Raw genomic sequence first — 17,655 nt, forward strand, 5'->3', positions numbered from 1 at the left:
ATATGAGATACTAAGGGTGACAGTAGGTATCCTGTCTTAATACTATTTCTAGGGTCATCTCTAGGATCTCTCTGCACAAGTGGAAAGCTGCTTTTGGGTGTAAGAGATATGAATTGCATTTTACTATGTTAAGGAATAATCCCTTGATTTCTACTATATTATATATTTAGAAAATCAAGCATAGGTGTTAAATTTTGTCAAATGCCCTTTCTGTGATACAATCATTAAATCATATTTACCTTCCTTAAATAAGTAATTTGGATTTGCAATTGCTACTTTGAAATAGTAAGACTGACTGTCTTAATACAATGTTTTGAATAATGCCCTGGGTCCAGAAAACATTTAGCTCTCCCAGGACAACAATCATTAAATGTACATTTGCCAGTCTCAGTGCCGACCATCTTCACAATGTGTATTCATCAGCTTTCCTATTGCTGGGACAAATTACCCAGCGCCCACAGCTTACAGGAGAGGTTTACCTGGCTCACAGTTTCAGAGGCTTCAGTCCAGTGTCAGACAGCTCCAAGACAGAAACATCATGACAAAGGGCCTGGTGGAGCCTGGTGGGAAGCAGAGCAGGGGAAAGCACTGGAGAGCAAGGGGCAATGCAGACACGGATGCCAAGGTCACGCCCCACCCAGACACCCAGAAGTGTGCTGTACTAATACCCTGGCCACCCTAAGCCAACCAGGTTGGCAGTGAGGACCTTCATACCCTGTTCGCCTAATTCAATTTTGGTGAAACTCCCCTAAGATGCTGTAGATTTCAGGCAAGAAAAGATAGGATGATAAAGCTACCAGAGCAGCAGTAAAGGTGAGATATGAAGGGGGAGGGTGTGAGTGACTGAAGGGAAGCAAGAAGAGCACAAGGGCTCAGAAGAAAGAGACACAGCAGTGCCAGCACGTCCTGCAGGAGTTGGAGGCAGGTGGCTCAATTCTGTTCTCTACCACTCACAGGGTCTTGTTCCCATTTCTGGCCTGACCCAGTGTTTCCCAAGCCCTACCCACAGCTCTTCTTTTTTTGTGGGGGGGATCGAACTCGGGATGAGGCAGGCGGCGGAACCACTGAGCTAAATCCCTGGCCCCCACTGCTCTTCTTAATGAGTGTCTTCCAAAGTACTCACTTGCTTTTTAAAGATTTAATAAGCCTGGCTGTATCAAATTAACTGTACTTAAGTAATAATTAATTATCCTGCCTTTTAAACAAACTCATTTACAGCTCCCAACTAGCTTCTGGTCAGAATGTGCTAATCAGAATTACCCTGCTGAGTGAAGTGCTTTTAGCCAAGCACAAAAACGTGAAGTGTCAGTTAGCTGGAGGAGGCACTTTTGGATAAACAAACCATTCTGGAAGGCTTTTCCAAATGCTGCCATCAGTCTGCCTTGAGCTTGTTCCTTTGTTCCTGGATCTCTAAGGACATCAGACCTCAGAGGGAGCCCTCAGATCTCACTCATTTGAGATCTGGTGCTGTATGAAAGGCCGGGAATGGTGTAAATCCAGCTGTGGATGTGCACCTGCTATCTGGCAGACATATTTATTCCACTGGATCCTTCTCTTAAGAATTTCTCTAGTAGAGGCACCCAGTGATTTTTTAAAAAATTGTTTTTTTCATGTGACTAATTCCTGTTCTGAGAAAAGCAAACAGTAAGGATGAGAAAATGTATGAAGACTAATGGCGAGAATACTGCTAGGATAAAGTAACCCAGCTAAGAGAAGTCGCGGCAAGCTCCTGCCTGTTGGTGAGTGTGTGCCCCACCCAGGCCACACTGCAAATGGTTCATTCAGGGTCTCTGCAGGTGCAGCTCAGGCATTGGCAAATCTTCCAGCCCCCATGATTCCAAGGGGCACCAGTGCTCTGGGACCTCTCTGTGGCCTATGTGGCCTATGGTGAGAGCCGTTAGCGCTGCAGGCTCTTAGCACTTCTGAATCCATCCACATTTGAACAAGGCCCCCAGGATGTCTGTGTGCAGAGCAGTTACAGCTGCAGTGCATCCCCTGCACAAGACCCCCCAAGGGGAGGTGGGGGCCAAGGGACTCCCCAAGGAAGCAAATCTGGAGATGACCAGTCTGCAGGTCTGAGGGTGCTCACTGGAATCTGTATTCTAAGGAGCTTCTAGAGGATTCCTAAGCACACTGCCCGAGAACTTCTCCCAAGAGGAAAGTCAGCAGTATGACTGCTGCTTCCTCCTGTCCTGTGGCAACTCCTCGGTGACTCTAAGAGGGCAAGACACACACATGGAGGGTGAGGGACATGCTGTGCTCATCTGCAAATGCCTGCCAGCCTGAATCTAGCCAGGTTCTGCTCTCTGAACCTGTAGCAGTGCTGGTGGTGCTGGTGCTAGGTACCTAGAAGTAAATCTAACTTTCACAGTGACAGAAATAAGTCTCTACATTCTCTTATGTTAGTGACTGATACAGTTTGCAATTTGGGTGCAAAAAGTTAAGAGAGAGGAGGAGAGACTCCCCCTGAGGAGTTTTCTTAATTTTACAATTTTTGTGTGTGTGATGCTAGGGATGGAACCCCGGGCCTCATGCATGCTTGGCAAGCACTCTACCACTGAGCTACATCACCAACCCTTATTTTGACTCAGAATCTTGCTAAGATGCTCAGGCTGACCTCAAATTTATGATCCTCCTGCCTCAGTCTCCCCACTAGCTGGGACTATTAGCATGAGCCACTGTGCCAGGGTACAGTGGTCTTTTTAAATATTTTTTTGAAATTTTTGCTTAGACTCAGATTTTTAAATGATAATATGAATAAAAAAATGAAGCTAGGAATGGAAAACTTGATCCTTCTCAAGAGATGCATTTGAAGTGTGCAGTACTTGCTTGTAGTTTTAAACTTATGCGCATGCGAGATATCTAAAAGCTTCTGTGATAACAAAAGGCTGTAAGTAGGTTTCTCTTCAGATAACTAGGATTCTGAAGTACGGCTCATTCCACCCAAGGGGACCACTAAAACTTTCTAATTATAAAGTGAAACGGACCACAGTGATTCCAAGGGGTTATGAGATGGAACAGGGAGCTACGACATGATCTAAATAAAATCTAGTTTTTAAAAAATTACTGAGTCAAAAATCAGCCAAACCAAAGACATTTTTTAAAGATTTAGGGTGGTTTGTTTTAAAGACTCTCTAGGCTTTCTAAATCTGGGGTGCATGTGTGTGCAGTGCAGATTCCTTGGGAAATCCGAGGAAAGCAACGCACCCTATTCGCCTGGTGCGCATGCTGCGAGGGGAGTGCGCACCCAGGCTTCCCAAGCTCCGTGGCCTGCGGGAGCCCACTGCAGCCCCCTTTCGGAACCCAGCGCCCACCAATGTATTTTAAGGAAATTGCTCGTATTGATTTCCCCCCTTTGGAACCACTTGAGGCACAGGAGAGACGTCCTCGGCGTCTGGGCGGCAGGTGGGCGGGAAAGTCAGGCCTGGCTTTTACTTCTGTGGGCCACCTCGGGGGGACGAGCGGAGGCCGGGTGGAAGCCTGACCACCCGAGTGGGCCAGACAAGGCCCCTGGACTGAAGAAACCTGTGGCTCTTCAGAAGCACCCGCTCGGTCTTTTAGAGGCCAGGGCAGGCAGGGAAAACTTTCGCCCAAAGCTGGGAAGGAAAGTGGCTCTAGAAACACCGCCAGGCTCTCACTGTCCTGCAGACCCAGGACGTGGGAGGCGAGGCCCGACCCCCTCCCGGGCAGGTGGGACCCTCCCGCCCTCGCGCGGCCGGGCGCCTACCGGCACCATGGAGTAGGTCATCAGCATCAGCGTGTCCTGGCTCTGGGCGCGCAGGGCCGGCGCGGGCTCCCCGTGGCTGCGCTTGGCGCGCGCGGCGCTCGCGGGGTCGGGGCCGGGGCCGGGGTCTGGATCGGGGTCCGGGGCCGGGCCGGGGTCGGGGTTCCGGCCTCGCGCCAGACGCAGCTCCGTCAGGAAGGCGCGTAGGGCCGCGTCCTCGCCGCGGTCGGCCTCCAGGGCCCGCAGGGCTGCGCGTAGCCCGCGCCACTGGCACAGCGCGAACACGGTCCCCGCTGCGTTGAGGGCCGAGAGCACGGCCAGGGCCACCAGCGCGCAGCGCAGCCCGCAGCCCGCGGCCCCGCGCCCGCGCCCCGCGCCCCGCGCCATGTGAGCGCCTCGGCCGGCCAGCGGGCTGGGCAGGGCCGTGCAGGGCGCGCTTTATACCCTCGCGGGCCGGGCGCTGTGGCAGGACCTCGGGTCACGCCGCTTTTTGGCCTGGCTGCGAGGCGGGCTGGGGACAGTCGCGGCGGCGCCCGAGCCGCCCAGGGGACAGGCGGGCGGGGTCGGGGCGGGGAGCGGCTGCTGCTCTGGAGTCCGCGCAGGCTCCCTCTCCAGCCCCCGGGGGCACTGTTCAGCCAGACCGGCCGGGAGGCCAGACGGAGGGGGCGGGCAGGAATTCCTATGGCCGCCCCTCGCCCCCACACTACCTCCTCCGGAGAGCAAGGCCAGCGTGCCACATATCCCGCGCAGGCCCACTGCCGCTCCGAGGTCCGTGCTGGGCCTGGAGGGGCTGCTGCCCCCCCCCCCCAGGCCACGGGCTGCACGCGGCCACTGAAGACCCCACGCGACGTCCCCAGGAAGGGGATGGGCGGGGACAGGGGGACAGGGCCCTCGAGGATTACAAGGCCACCCCGCAGAACCTGTCAGGGAGGCCAGGCTCTGACAAGCAGGGAATTCTCCCACAGACCCATTCCTGGGAGGAGCAGAATGGTGAAGAAAGCCCAGGAATCAGGAATCCTGGTGCTAAAGCTACTCTGTCACGCCGAGGCCGGCCCCGAGTGTCTTCCCGGCGGAGCCCACAGTGCACTTGTCCCTAACCACCACCCTTTCCAACACCTTCTTCATATTCTGTCAGCTCAGGGCCTCCTGCTCAAGGGCTACTGTCCCCAAGTCAGAGCCACTTCTGAGCCTCCTCAGGCGACCTCTCCACTTAAGACCTTCCTCAGCACCTCCCAGAATGGCGCTGCTTCCCCAGGGCCCCGGGGCCTGCAGGAGGTACTGGTTATATGGCCAAGATTGCTTTTCCACGGCCCACTTACCCATGGAGACTGTGGCCAGCGGTCGAGCTACCTGGAGAATCAAGAAGGAAGGACTTGTCCTAGGGCCATAGCTATCTCAGCCACCTCTGAGTTTAACAGTGGAGTCTGTGATCATCTACTCCCCGGAGGTGTGATTTCGGTTCTTTTTTTTTTTCGGTACAGGGGAATGAACTCACAGCAGGCAGCAAAACCACTGAGCTAAATCCCCAGCCCTGATTTCGGTTCTTGCAGGTAGGCTTTGTGGCTCAGGACAGAAGAACCAGGTGGTATCTGACTTCTGTCTCCTCTCCAGGGAGGCTCAGGGTCGTGGCTCTGAGGAAACACAAGGGACCTGGAGTTCTACCCCACCTGGAAGCCCGGGGCCAAGGTCTGGATTCCCCAGTTTTAATCAAAGCCTTGGCCAACTTGGGTGTTCTTAGAAGAGCATCCAGGATGAGGCCGGATCAGGAAATCACCTAGGTCTTCCCTAAGAGGTCAGGGGGACCGGGAGGGGCGGCAGCAATGTAGACAACTTTGTCCCTTACCTCCCGATGGAAACATGCTTCGACCTATCTGACTTGTCATGTATGCTTTCTTTTCTAATTCATGTCAGGATTAGGGCCGATGGGGAGAAGCCGCTGAGAGGCAGTGCTGGGGCTCAGCACCAGGAAGCTCGGACTGCATGCCAGGAACTGAGACGCAGAGGGAACTGGAAGGTCGTCCTGCCTTCTGGGCTTCTCCATATCCCGAGACTCGTTTCAGTTACTGTTGACCATCTGTCACCGTTACCCACCAGCAACACCAAAGGACAGGGCTCCCAGCATAGGCGACAGCTTGTTTGGCCCCTTCACTCCCACCACACGGCAGGCACAGTCCTTGGCTCCCAGTGGGCCTTCAGTAACTGCCTGTTGAATGAGTGAGTGAGTGAATGAATGAGCCAAAGCTGTCCGCTGAGGGTATTCGTGCATAGAGCAATATGTATGTGGTGGTGGACCTGGCCCTCCGTGGTCCCTGCAAGGCTGCTGTCCAGTGGCCGGGAGAATGAGCAGTAGCCTGAGCCCCCTCCCACCCCCAGCTGTCACCCACCACATAGAGCCAGAGGTGGGAGACAGGGTGACAGTGAGGCCACTTGGAACCAGCCAGGCTCTATCAGAACCCTCGGTCCATGAATCTGCCCTTCCCGGAACACAGGACTCAGAGGGCTGTGGCATGGCCACCCATGCCTGTGCTCTGACACAGGCCAAGAGTGGTACAGAAGAAGGGCAAAGGACAGGCCAGACCCCTTTCCGTGCCACCCCGTGTCCGATCTCATCCCGGCTCTTTCTGTGCAGGATGACGGCAGTTGACAAGGAAGCAGTGTGGGCAGGCCAGTGTTGCGGGGACAGCGATGCCTTCACTCAGCCCCATGGCTCGGGCTGCCCTGCTCTTTCCCCTGCCCTCTGCCTTCTGTCTACAGCCCTCTTTCTACCACAGGGCCACATATCCACTTCCTTGCTGGCCCGTCCTCATGGGGCCTTGCCTTCCTCTGCTAGCTCTACATGTCCCTCTCCCTGAACTCTGCCAACCCCAAGGGGACAAAGGGCATGAGTGAAGAAGGGTTTCGGCATCAGACAGCCAGAGTCTGAAACTGCTTTTTAACTGTGTGCCTGTAGATGCTCTACTTTACTTCTCTGAAGAGACTAACTGGGAAGATTTAATGAGAAAATCTGCTAACTCACTCGGCACATAGCAAATACAGGTTAGTACTTTTGCCTTTGGAGTGTATGAACTTGTGGGTGCTAGAGCTATGCATTGTGCTGTGGGTTACAGGGACCCAACCCCACCATGGTCCTCACAGCAGGAACTTGGGCCCCATATGAATACTTGATTGACCAGTTGATTACACACCCTTCCTTGGTGCTTTTTGGGAAAAGAACTTTTGGATGCATGGTCAACTTGAGCTCTTGCCCAAGGACAGTGGTTTTGAGCTTTGTCTCTTGAGGCTTCTGAGAGGCAGAGGTATCTGCATGGTGTATGTTCCTGCATGGTGCTCCTCAGGATGGGCTGGTACTTTCTACTTTTTTTTTTTTTTTTGGTAACGGGGATCGAACTCAGGTCCTTGTGCTTGCAGGGCAGGCAGTGAAACCACTGAGCTAAATCCCTGGCCTTTCTACTTTTTTTTTTTTAAGTTAGCTATCAATCTGGCCTGATTTGTTGACATGGAAGGTTCAAGATACTGAAGAAGTCAAGAACATGTCCCTACAATGAGAAGCAGCTTTTCTATTAAAAGACAGATACTTTCTTTCCAAAGGTTAAATAGAATGATCCTTTAAAATACCAGCTAGTTAACTTTAGAATGTTGGAGAATGAAATCCAGTTCAGGAATATACTCCGACTTTAATTCTATAACATTTCTCCTTGATTGTGAAGTGAATAACTTTCATTTACTCCTAGGCCTGGGCTTGGGTATTTTGATCTTCTATGATGAGGGGGACAGCTATGCTGTGACTTCAGAGGAGGCTTTCTGTCACCTACTCACCCACCCCAGGCTTCCTCCCTGTGGATGACTAGGGAGAGAACTCTAAAAGTTGCCACTGTGTATGTGTTTCACTCAACCTCTTCGCTTTAACTTCTCACAACTACAATTTTAACCCTAGGAAATCCCAAACCACCCAACCAAAGCCAGCAATTCTCCTCTTGCATTTGTTCATTCCTTTATCCATTTATTCAACAAATGGTAATTGGGCACCTACAATGCCAGGAACTGTGCTAGAAGCTAGGAGCAGAATGGAGAGAGAGCGAACATCATTTCTGCCTTCCCGAAGCCTGTCATCAGGGTGGGGAGACAGGTTAAAGAAGCCTGGCATGCAGGATTAAGTAAGATCACTGCAGTGAGGAGCTTGTCCCAGATCAGAGGGATGGGGTTGGCACAGCCTTCCCCAAGGAAACCAGGAGCTGGCTCAGCAGGAGTTGGGGTTGATGGAGAGTGGGGCAGAGGGAACAGCAGTTTCCGGGGCCCGCCAGGAGGCACCTTGGCTTCTGCCAGGAGCACTGGGAAGGGCGGTGTGGCTGTAGCACAGAAGGTATCTAGAGCAAGGGGAAGGCAGGGAAGAGGCTGAGGTCAAGGCAGGGCCCAGACCCTGTGGGTGGACCCACATGGAAGCCTGTGAAGAGGTTACATGTGAGGGGCAGAGGTGAGAACTGGGAGGGTGGATGAAAGATTTTCAGTTGAAAAGATTTGCTTTTCTTATCAGGACTCTCAGTCACTTCAGAAACGATGACCTCTGACCACCGCCAGGGTATACCTCAGCCTTTACGTTTACCTTTCCACATGAAGTAAGACTGTTGAGCTCTAGAAAATGCCAGTTTCCTTTTCATCTGCACTTGCAAAGATAATTGAAACACAGACCTGTGATTAACACTTAGATTATATGGCTAATCCTGATACTAGCTAGGGTTTTGGTGAAATAATGCACTTTGTAAGAAATCAGCCAACGGTGCTTCCAGGTGACACCACGAAATCTGTAGGGTTGGGATTAAGAATAGATGACAGGGCCAGGGATTTAGCTCAGTGGAGCGGCACCTGCCTCGCAAGCGCAAGGTCCTGAGTTCAATCCCCAGTACCAAAAAAAAAAAAATAGATGACATTGCTTCCCTTGTGGGGGAACTGTGTAAGTAGCAATGGATTTCCGCTTTCCGCAGTTGCAGTGTTGTAGGTCTCCGAGCCACCCATTCATTGTGAAATGGGGTGCTGTCTTTGCTTGTAGCAGTGGAGCCATCTCAAATCCTCTCTGCCCATTGTTCCTTCTTCTTTTGCAACAGACAGACCATTCCACCTACCACACTCTTCTAGAGCATTGCAGCCAATTATCACAGGTCAGATTCTCTGGAAGCAGATGCTGAGATAGCATCTGGGGTGCAAGGTGTGTGTCATAGGGACCAGCAGAGAAGGAAAGCTCCTGTGAAATAAAGCGGAAGGAGCAGAGAAGCCCAGCTTGATGTACCTCTCCCAAGCCTTGGGCAATCCCTTGCCCCATTGAAATCTCTGGGTTGTGTGTTGCCCACCAAGGCATCCTGTGTCAGGTCAGAACAGCCGAGCCTGTATCACTCTCTCACTTGGTGGCGGGACAGATGTAGACTGCTGTAGACAGGTGCCACCTTTGGCCAAGTGGCCCAAGACTGAGGATGTCCTGACTCAGTGCTGCAGCCAGGCAACAAGTGCTTTTCTGAAGGGAGCCTGGGCGCATCTCTGGGTCTGCCATCAACCTCTTGATTCATGCTGGAGACAGGTGCGTCAAGTCCCATGATGGTAGACTTGTGTCAGACCATGCAAAGAAGCCTTTTCCTTTTCAGCTGGAGTTATGGCCTTTCAGAGAATGAAAAAGTGATTGTCTTCAGAAACAAATAGGAAGAGAAGTTCTAGGAGTGGATTCTGCAAGATCATGAGAATCACTCATGAAATTGAAACTACTAAATCCACAGAAGTAAGTTAATACTGCCAAGTCCCATTTGTGAAACTTGAACCACTGTTTTTGAAAGCACAGGACAAAGCCTTATGTGTGTAGTGGGCTTTAGTTTCGCTGAGTACCATAGTAAGCCTGTGAAATGGGCAGGGCAGGCCTTTAAAAATAAAAAAGAAGTGGTACAGGGGAATGAAGAACACAGGGCCCTGCCCAGGCTTTGCCACTGAGCTATGTCCCCACCCCACAGGCAGGTCTGATAGCCATTTACAGAGGAGGAGACCAAGGCTCAGGAAGGTTAAAGCACTGCCCAAGGTCACTGTGTTGAAAGGCGTCAGCTTCATCCATACCCTTGCTCATGGAAGGCAGGAACCTCTTGGCCCAATGCGTGGCCAGTCAGGAATGCATGACAGTGGACAGGAAGTGGAAGAAGAGGGCAGGGAAAGGATTCAGTTTGATGAAGGAGCAAAGGGCTGAGCAGCACTTGGCTCCAAGGCCTAAAAACAAAAGCAGAGCAAGCACTGAATGCTAGACTGTGGGAGCCAGGTGGGAGAGAGAATAGGCCCTGCTCTAGCATTTTGTATTATGTCAGAGGGCACTGATGCAAGAACATGGCTTGCTAGAGGCCATCCCCTGTGCACCTGAAACAAAGGAGCATTTGGGGCCTGCAAGCCCAAGCCCTGTCCTCTTGAGTTCAGAGGCCAGAGCGACGAGCTAGAGGAACTAGATGAGCTAGGCTTCCCCATGCAGAGGGGTGGGGGAGAGGGAGCAACAGGGTCTCCTGGCTGCAGGAGATAGCGCCCATCTGCAGATGCTGAAGCTCAAGCCAGGGAAGCTCAGGATCTGCCCTAGGCCCCAAAACAAGATGACTGCTTGGATGGGACCCACAATACCTTCTTACAGCTGTGTGAACAGATGTCCCTGATTCTGTAATTATAAGGGATACCAGTGTCTGGGCCTTGGCGGATGTTCTGGTAAAGGGATCTGGCTGAGTAAGAGGGAAGAGGTGGGATAGACACACGGAGACCAGGAGATGGGAGAGAATAGGAAAATTAGTCTCCCTCAGGGATCCCTGATAGAGGGGTTGGTCACCCCTTTAGGGTACCCAGCTGCTGGGACTGAGCCTAGGAGGAAGACAAAAGAAAACATCGCCATCCTATGTATTGGTCCAGCAACGCTTTAGAAGCTCTTATAAACCTGGGCGTGCAAGAACAGTGATAAGTTTACAAATGGTAATGTGACCGCACAGGTCCCAGGAGGCCGCTGAGGCTGAGATGAGGACCCTAACTCATTTGATCTGTACAATAGTTTCTCAGGTTGACTGACTCCCACTGCAGAAAAGGAATTTTCAGCACATGTCAAAATAAGAGGCATGGGAAGGGTTTTGTTAGGCAGAGATTCAAAAGTATGCACTCAAAGAAATTCAGTGTGGGCCCTCAAGAGAGAGGGGTGCATTATTTCCTGGAGCTGGGATCATTTATGCTGCGCTTGAGGGGTGGAAACCCCGGAGAATAGGAGGCACAGCCACAGAAGAGTACTGGCCCATCCTACATGGGCCTTTCTCCTTTTCTTCTTCCCTCCCTCCCTCCCTACCCCTTCCTTCCTTCCTTCCTTTTGTTTTTTCTATCTTTTTTGATAGGTAGTTTAAACATTCTTTGGATTTTCTCAACCTGTCCCTTTATCTTAGGATCAGGTTCCTGTTCTTTATTTTCTCAATTAAGCCAATGTGTGGACTTTCAGTTTTCCTGAGGGATTCTGGGTGTGATGAGTCTGGAAGGGAAGGGGCCTAAATTTAACCAAGGGAATGTTGACATTGGTCACCTTTGGGAACTGGAAGTTGCAGTCTTCTTAAAAGTACAATTTTTTAGTTATGATTTCCTTGTATCCTTTCTACCTGTCTTCTGTTTCTTCTATCCTACCTCAAATAACATTAGGATGTATGGATTCTCACATGGTGCAAAAAGATTTCTGAAACAAAAAGACAAGATCTGAAGATAAATTCAGTAGATGGAAGAAAAGGATAAGTAATGGGGAATAAATTTCTCAGGCTAAAGAAAGGCCTGACTCTGCTGACTGGAAGGGTTTGGGAAGTTTTCAGAGGGACAAATGATTCACAGCTTGGAAAATTCCTGCAGTCTAAGGATTAAAAGAAACTCTTATACTCTTTCAGAAAAAAAAAGTACAAGTTTCCCAATAGAGGAACAAGGATCATGTTTTCTCTTCTATTACAGAGGAGAAAGCAGAGAAGCAGGGGAAATGAAGGCGAATTGTGTGAAATTACTTACTGTCCACCAAGAATCCTGTGGCAAGACCTCACTTCCAAGAAGGTGAAGGAGGGCCAGGGATTCAGCTCAGTGGTTCTGGTGCCTGCCCCGCAAGCACAAGGTCCCGAGTTTGATCCCTGGTACCAAAAACAAACAAACAAAAAACTGAGAGGGTGAAGGAGACATATTTGAGGATATGAAAGCACTCAAGGTTAAGTTACCCACATCTTCACTCAGGAAAAAAAGTGCTAAGACAAGATCTAAGTAAACAGTAGATGGATCAGGTTAGCGACTTCAGGATGGGGATGAGAAAGAAAAAGGAAATAGTGGCAAGAAAGGATCCTTATAATAAAACACCATTAGCCAGGTGGTTAAGAATAGACTCTTTAGTATGTGCTGAAAATAGAAGTGATATTTTAAAGGAAATGTTAACATAGCCTGGAACCAGACATACTAAAGAGAAAGAGGGGAAGAGGTGTCATATTAGTGGTTGAGAGCAGAAGTGAAACCATCCTAAAGTCTCATCTGTCGGGAGGAAGATGGCAGGGGAATTGTGGGATTCTTCGCATCATGGACCAATGGGAGGAGCTTGACTATGGGTGACAAAAAGGAAGAGACAGCTCCCAAATTAACAAGAGAAATAAAACAATTGGATAGCAATTTGAGCTAACAGTTTAATAAAGGAAGGGTGGTTAATGAGTAATAAACATTAAGAAAATAGAAGAAATAAAAGTAAGTGTATTATTTGCTATACTATATATGAATAGAATTCTTTCTTAAAAGATAATCAGATTTGTTTTTTTAAAACAGTTATATGACATCTATCTATCTGAAAGAAACATTTTATAAAAGATAAAGAAAGGTTAAAGATAAAAAGTGGGCAAAAATACATCAGGTAAATATAGGTAACAAAGCATGAAAGAATTACTATGGAATTACTCATATTAATACCCCACAAAATGAAATCTAAAGCTGAGAGCACTAAATAAGAGTTGCTATGTAATGATATGACAATTTACAAAAAAAGTCTGAACCAGTAACAGATGTGTAAAACAGTAAAGCATACATCATACAGCATCTTTTTCCTTTCCATACTGCAAAACGTTGTGTTCTCTGGACACCACTGTCCCTGACCCCGTTCCACGCAATCCACCTGGCGCAAATGACCAGAAATAATCATGTTTACTCTCGCAAAGATGCAATCATTGCATCCTTTTGGGTTAGTATATGTCTGTGTGGTATTCTTCATTCCTTATTTCCACAAGAAGGGGCTTTCCTAAAATACTTGTTTTTCTTGCCCCTTCTCCCGTCTTGCTTCTCCTCAGAAAGGATTGTGTTAGTTAGCTTCCCATTGCTGTGACAAACTATATGAGATAACAATTTAAAAGAAAGAAAAGTTTTTCTGGTTTATGGTTTCAGAGGTTTCAGTCCATGGTCCTGGCCCTGGTGCCTCTGGGTCTGTGGCAGGCAGTACAATGTGGCAGGGAGTGAGGTGCTCACCTCATGGTGGCTGGGAAGGAGAGGGAAAGAAGAGAAGAGGTTGGATCCCAGGATCTCGTTCAAGGGCATGACTCTGGTGACCTCAATTCCTTCCACTAGGCCCAAACTCCTACAGGTCCCACCACCTCCCAGTGGAGCCACCAGCTGGGGACCAAGCCTTTAACACATGGCCCTTCAGGGACATGGATGATCCAGTTCATCAGGAGGAATGTCCTGGCAGACTCATCTTCTTCCCACCCTTCTCCCTCTGTACGGCTGCCATGCCCCAGCAAGCTCTTTCCTATCTGTGCTCTCGTGGGTTAAGATCTTCGAGCTGGCCTCTGTAAATGGAGACCGGCATGTGTCAGTGTTGCTGGTCGGTCTCTCTCATTCTGAAATTATTGTGGGACACTTAATCCCACCTTCTCTAATATTTGCCTTTTCCCTAATAAGGGTGACATTTTGATTTCCATCAGCCTTGCTCTTTTGTTTTACTGTCACCAAATAGGGCCCGAGGAGGTCCCCTGAAAGACGGACAGAAGCTGGTGGTGGCACACACCCATAATCCCAGCACTCTGGGGGGCTGAGGCATGAGGATTAAAAGTATAATTCCAGCCTGGGCAATTTAGCAAGATCCTGCCTCAAAATAAAAATTGAGAGGGCTGGGGCTATGCCTCAGTGTGAAGCCCCTGGGTTCAGTCCCTGCTACTGAAAAAAAGATGGAGACTCAACTTGCCCCCACCCATGGGTAGGCTCTTGTCACAGAAAAGCATTTCAGGACGTGCCAGTGAGAGGCAGAGGCGCAGATCTATTAGCCAGAATTAAAGGAGGACACACTCAGAGAAAACAGTGTGGATGTTCAAGGGAGAGGTACATTAGGGTCTGTGGCTGAGAGTATTTGTGTGTTCTGGAGTGTCCTCAAGACTGATTTATCTAGGATGTGTATTCCCAGTGTCTGTCAGTTTAACAAGTTAAGGGACTAGGTTAGAATGCAAACCATTTCCACACGTTTGACTTCAGAGGTATGGTACCCAATTGGTAGTGCTGTTTCGTAGTGCTGTTTCATTGGAGGTAGAAGCCTGAGATTTGTGAATTTACCTTATCATAGAAAAACAAAGGGCCCAATTTACAGGCTTATTGTGTATTTAAGACTTTTTGGAATTTTTTTTGGAGAGAGTTTCCTGAGAGGGAAAAAAGCCATTGTAACCTTGAATAATATTGTGTCCTGAAGCTAATTTTCTTAAAAGTTAATTTTGAAATTAAGAATTTTATTGTCTTTTTTTTTTTTTTTTTTTGGTACCTGGGATCGAACTCAGGTCCTTGCGCTTGTGCAGCAGGCAGCGAAACCACTGAACTAAATCCCTGGCCCCTTTCTTTTTATCTTTATGACTTCTATCCTCACTGCTATTAACTTGATTTGGAATTCTGGTGTGAAACAGGAGCCAAATTTTGGTGACCTCCTTCAAACTCCAGCCCCACTTTACTCTTCTAAATGTGAACCAGCCATCTTGATTGTTGCTGAACTTTCTGCCTCTACTTCCCCACCCCTTGTACACCCCTCAAGTCATAGCCAAACACTGGACCCATCTTGTTAAGGTAACTGATGCCTTCTTTGTTAAATGCTACAGACACTTTTCAGTCTGAAGTCAGTCTTATTCGAACTCTCTACAAACTTCACACTCTTCATCACGTCTTCCTTCTTGACATTCCTTCCTGTCTTGGCTTCCATGACTCTACTTTCTCTTGGTTTTCCTCTGACTTAGATGGCTATTACTTCTTAACCTTCTTTGACCATTCTTGAACCCCAGTTCACCTCCACTCTAGAGTTCTCCAGGCTTTCACCCTACATTCTTTCTCAGTAGACCTCCTCTTGGTGATCTCATCCACTCTCAAAATTCTGGCTACCACCTATCTGTCTGCAGCCCAGGACTCTCCTCTGAGCTCTGGACCCACAAGCCAGCCATCAATGGTGCTACTCCATGTGGAACCACAGACCAGCACGTCCAGGCCTTCCCCAGGTCTCCTGTGAAGAAGGAGGAGGAGGAAGAGGGGGAGGAGGAAGGAGCAGAAAGAAACAAAACAAACCTTATCGAGCTGATAGAAGGAAGTACCATTTTATTTCTATTACTTTATGAGTGATTTTTTCATATTTTCCTGATCAATTTTGTGTGTTTTCCACTTGTTGTTCCTTATGGCCCTTCCTCCTCACCCTGCTCCTTAATTTGGGTACCCTTCCCATCCCAACTAAATTACCGCAACACTTTCCCACATGCTCATAGCCTGCACAAATCTGATCACATCACTCCCTTCCTTACAATATTTCAATGGCTTCCTGCAGCCTCCTGAGTGAAAACCAAGCCCAACACAGGCCCCTTTATGCCCCATCCCTGCCTGTATTCTGCAGCCTCATTCTCACCATTTCTCACCTGTGCCATCCAGTTCTCTGGCTTCTGGAAAGGATCTGTCCTCCTACTCTATGCCACTGGCAAATTTTATTCTTCAGGACCCACCTCTGTCACTTCTGGAGAACCCTCCTGAGCCAGGATGCCACTTCTCTGGGAGAGTTAGTTGCCCTGCCCCACACCTATCACTTCACAATGGCCTCTTTTCTATCTTTCTCTCTTTCAGGTGGAGCTCCTGGAGAGCAAATCTACATCTTGCTCATCCCTCTATTCCCAGATCTTAGTGTCTACCTGGGTGTCGAGCAGAGATTCCACACAGTTTTGAATGAGTGATACTCTTGCTACAATTTCTGACACTTGATTTCCCTACTACAGGATTCACTCACTGCAGGGAGAGTAATCAGCTTCCTATGGCCACTCCCTTGGCCCATGGCTTCCTTGGGAAACTTGCTTCATCCCCTGGATTCCAGGGGGTTGTGTAGATCATCTGCCTTGTAGCTTTCCCATGTGTTTTCGGCCTGGCCTTGCTGACCTTCTTGTTACATTTCTTGTGGGCATCATTGCTACCCATATCTTCCTCAAAGGTCCTTTCTGTTTCACAAGAGGCCTAAGCTTGAATTTCCACTTAGACCCTGAGAAGGGACAGAAATCCCAGGGCCAGCCACTTTCAGAGGATGCCTTGTTGGTGCCCCTCTCCCTTCCTGTCTGCCATTGCCTGGTTCCTGCTAAGTTTGAGGTGGGGTCCTGGGCATGGACGTTGTGATTTAGGTTTAGCTGGGGTGGCTAAGAGCCCATCATGCCAGGGTCAGGAACTGAAGGTGGGAGGCTACTGCAAGGACGTGGCTCAGATCTGCATGGGAGTGTGTTAGAGCTCTTCAGAGACACACAACCAACAGAATGTCTACAGGAATAGATTTGGTGTCAGGAGTTTGCTCACATGATTAGGAGCCTGGTAAGTCACAAGATCTGCTGGCTGAGTTGTCAGGCTGAAGACTCAGGGCAGACCACGGTATGGTCCCAGGCCAAAGACCAGCAGGCTCAAGACCAGGAGGAGCCAATGTTTTAGTTTCAGCCTGAAGGCAAGAAGGAGCTGAGGTTCCAGTTTGCAGGCTGTTTGGCAGACAAATTCTCTCTTTCTTGGGAAGAGGGTCAGCCTTTGTGTTCCATTCAGGCCTTCAACTGATTTTATAAAGGCATGCCCACATTTATTCAGCCTACCATATATTAATCAGTCTACCAATACTAATCTCCTCCAGAAACACAAACATCCCCACAGAAACATCTAGGATTGTTTATTTTTTTGGTACCAGGGATCGAACTCGGGCCCTTGTGCTTGTGAGGCAGGCGGCGGCACCACGGAGCTAAATCCCTGGCCCTAGGATATTGTTTCTTTTCTTTTTGAGACAGACTCTTCTCTTGCTATGTAGTCCAGGCTGGCCTTGAACTCACTATGTAGCTCAGGCTGGCTTTGAACTTGTGATCCTCCTGCTTCAAGTTTCCTGGCACTGCAGGTATGGGCATGTGTCACCACGCCTGGCTTTAGAATAGTGTTTGACCAAATATTTGGGTCCCTATGGCCCAGGCAAGTTGACACATAAAATTAACCATCACAGGGAACACTAGAGTGATCAGATGTTGCCTAGCGCCAGTTGTTGGAAGACACACCTAACTTACCTACCACCCCAACACTGTACCCTCTAATGCTTAGGTTGTTTACCCCAAGAGGCATATTTAGAAATTAGTGGAGGTGTCTGTCACAATATTGGATGTGGGGGTGCCTCTGGCACTTAGTGGGTAGGAGCAGAGATGTCAGAGGCTCTGCAGTGGCCAGGCAGTACGCACCATACGGAAATGTCCTCATGACTTCAAACATCCCACTGCGTGTCTGTGAAAAGCCTGCTCATAATTAGCTAGGTCTATGGTCCAATACCATTTTACATATACACACAAAGAACTTTTAACTTACAGCGAATTTCTCAGGAATGCACCATGAAGCAAAGGCGTACAATCTCAGTACTGTACTGAGAGCACTGTTCAAAATTCTGGAAG

The 17,655-nt window shown here is 49.1% G+C and overlaps 1 protein-coding gene across 1 annotated transcript in view; it reads right to left on the reverse strand.

Annotated features, from left to right (window-relative positions):
- Positions 1-4,126, reverse strand: part of Gldn (gliomedin) — a 59,929-nt gene extending 55,803 nt beyond the window's left edge. Inside the window, exon 1 of the mRNA XM_004835412.3 lies at positions 3,728-4,126. Coding sequence (XP_004835469.2) covers positions 3,728-4,111 — 384 coding nt within the window. The 5' untranslated portion in view covers positions 4,112-4,126. The remainder of the gene's footprint in view (positions 1-3,727) is intronic.
- Between the last annotated feature and the right edge of the window lie 13,529 nt (positions 4,127-17,655).

The sequence above is a fragment of the Heterocephalus glaber genome, unplaced genomic scaffold (assembly GCF_053883595.1).
Source record: "Heterocephalus glaber isolate CG9 unplaced genomic scaffold, H.glaber_assembly_v1.0 deba00000122, whole genome shotgun sequence".
NCBI lineage: Eukaryota > Metazoa > Chordata > Mammalia > Rodentia > Bathyergidae > Heterocephalus > Heterocephalus glaber.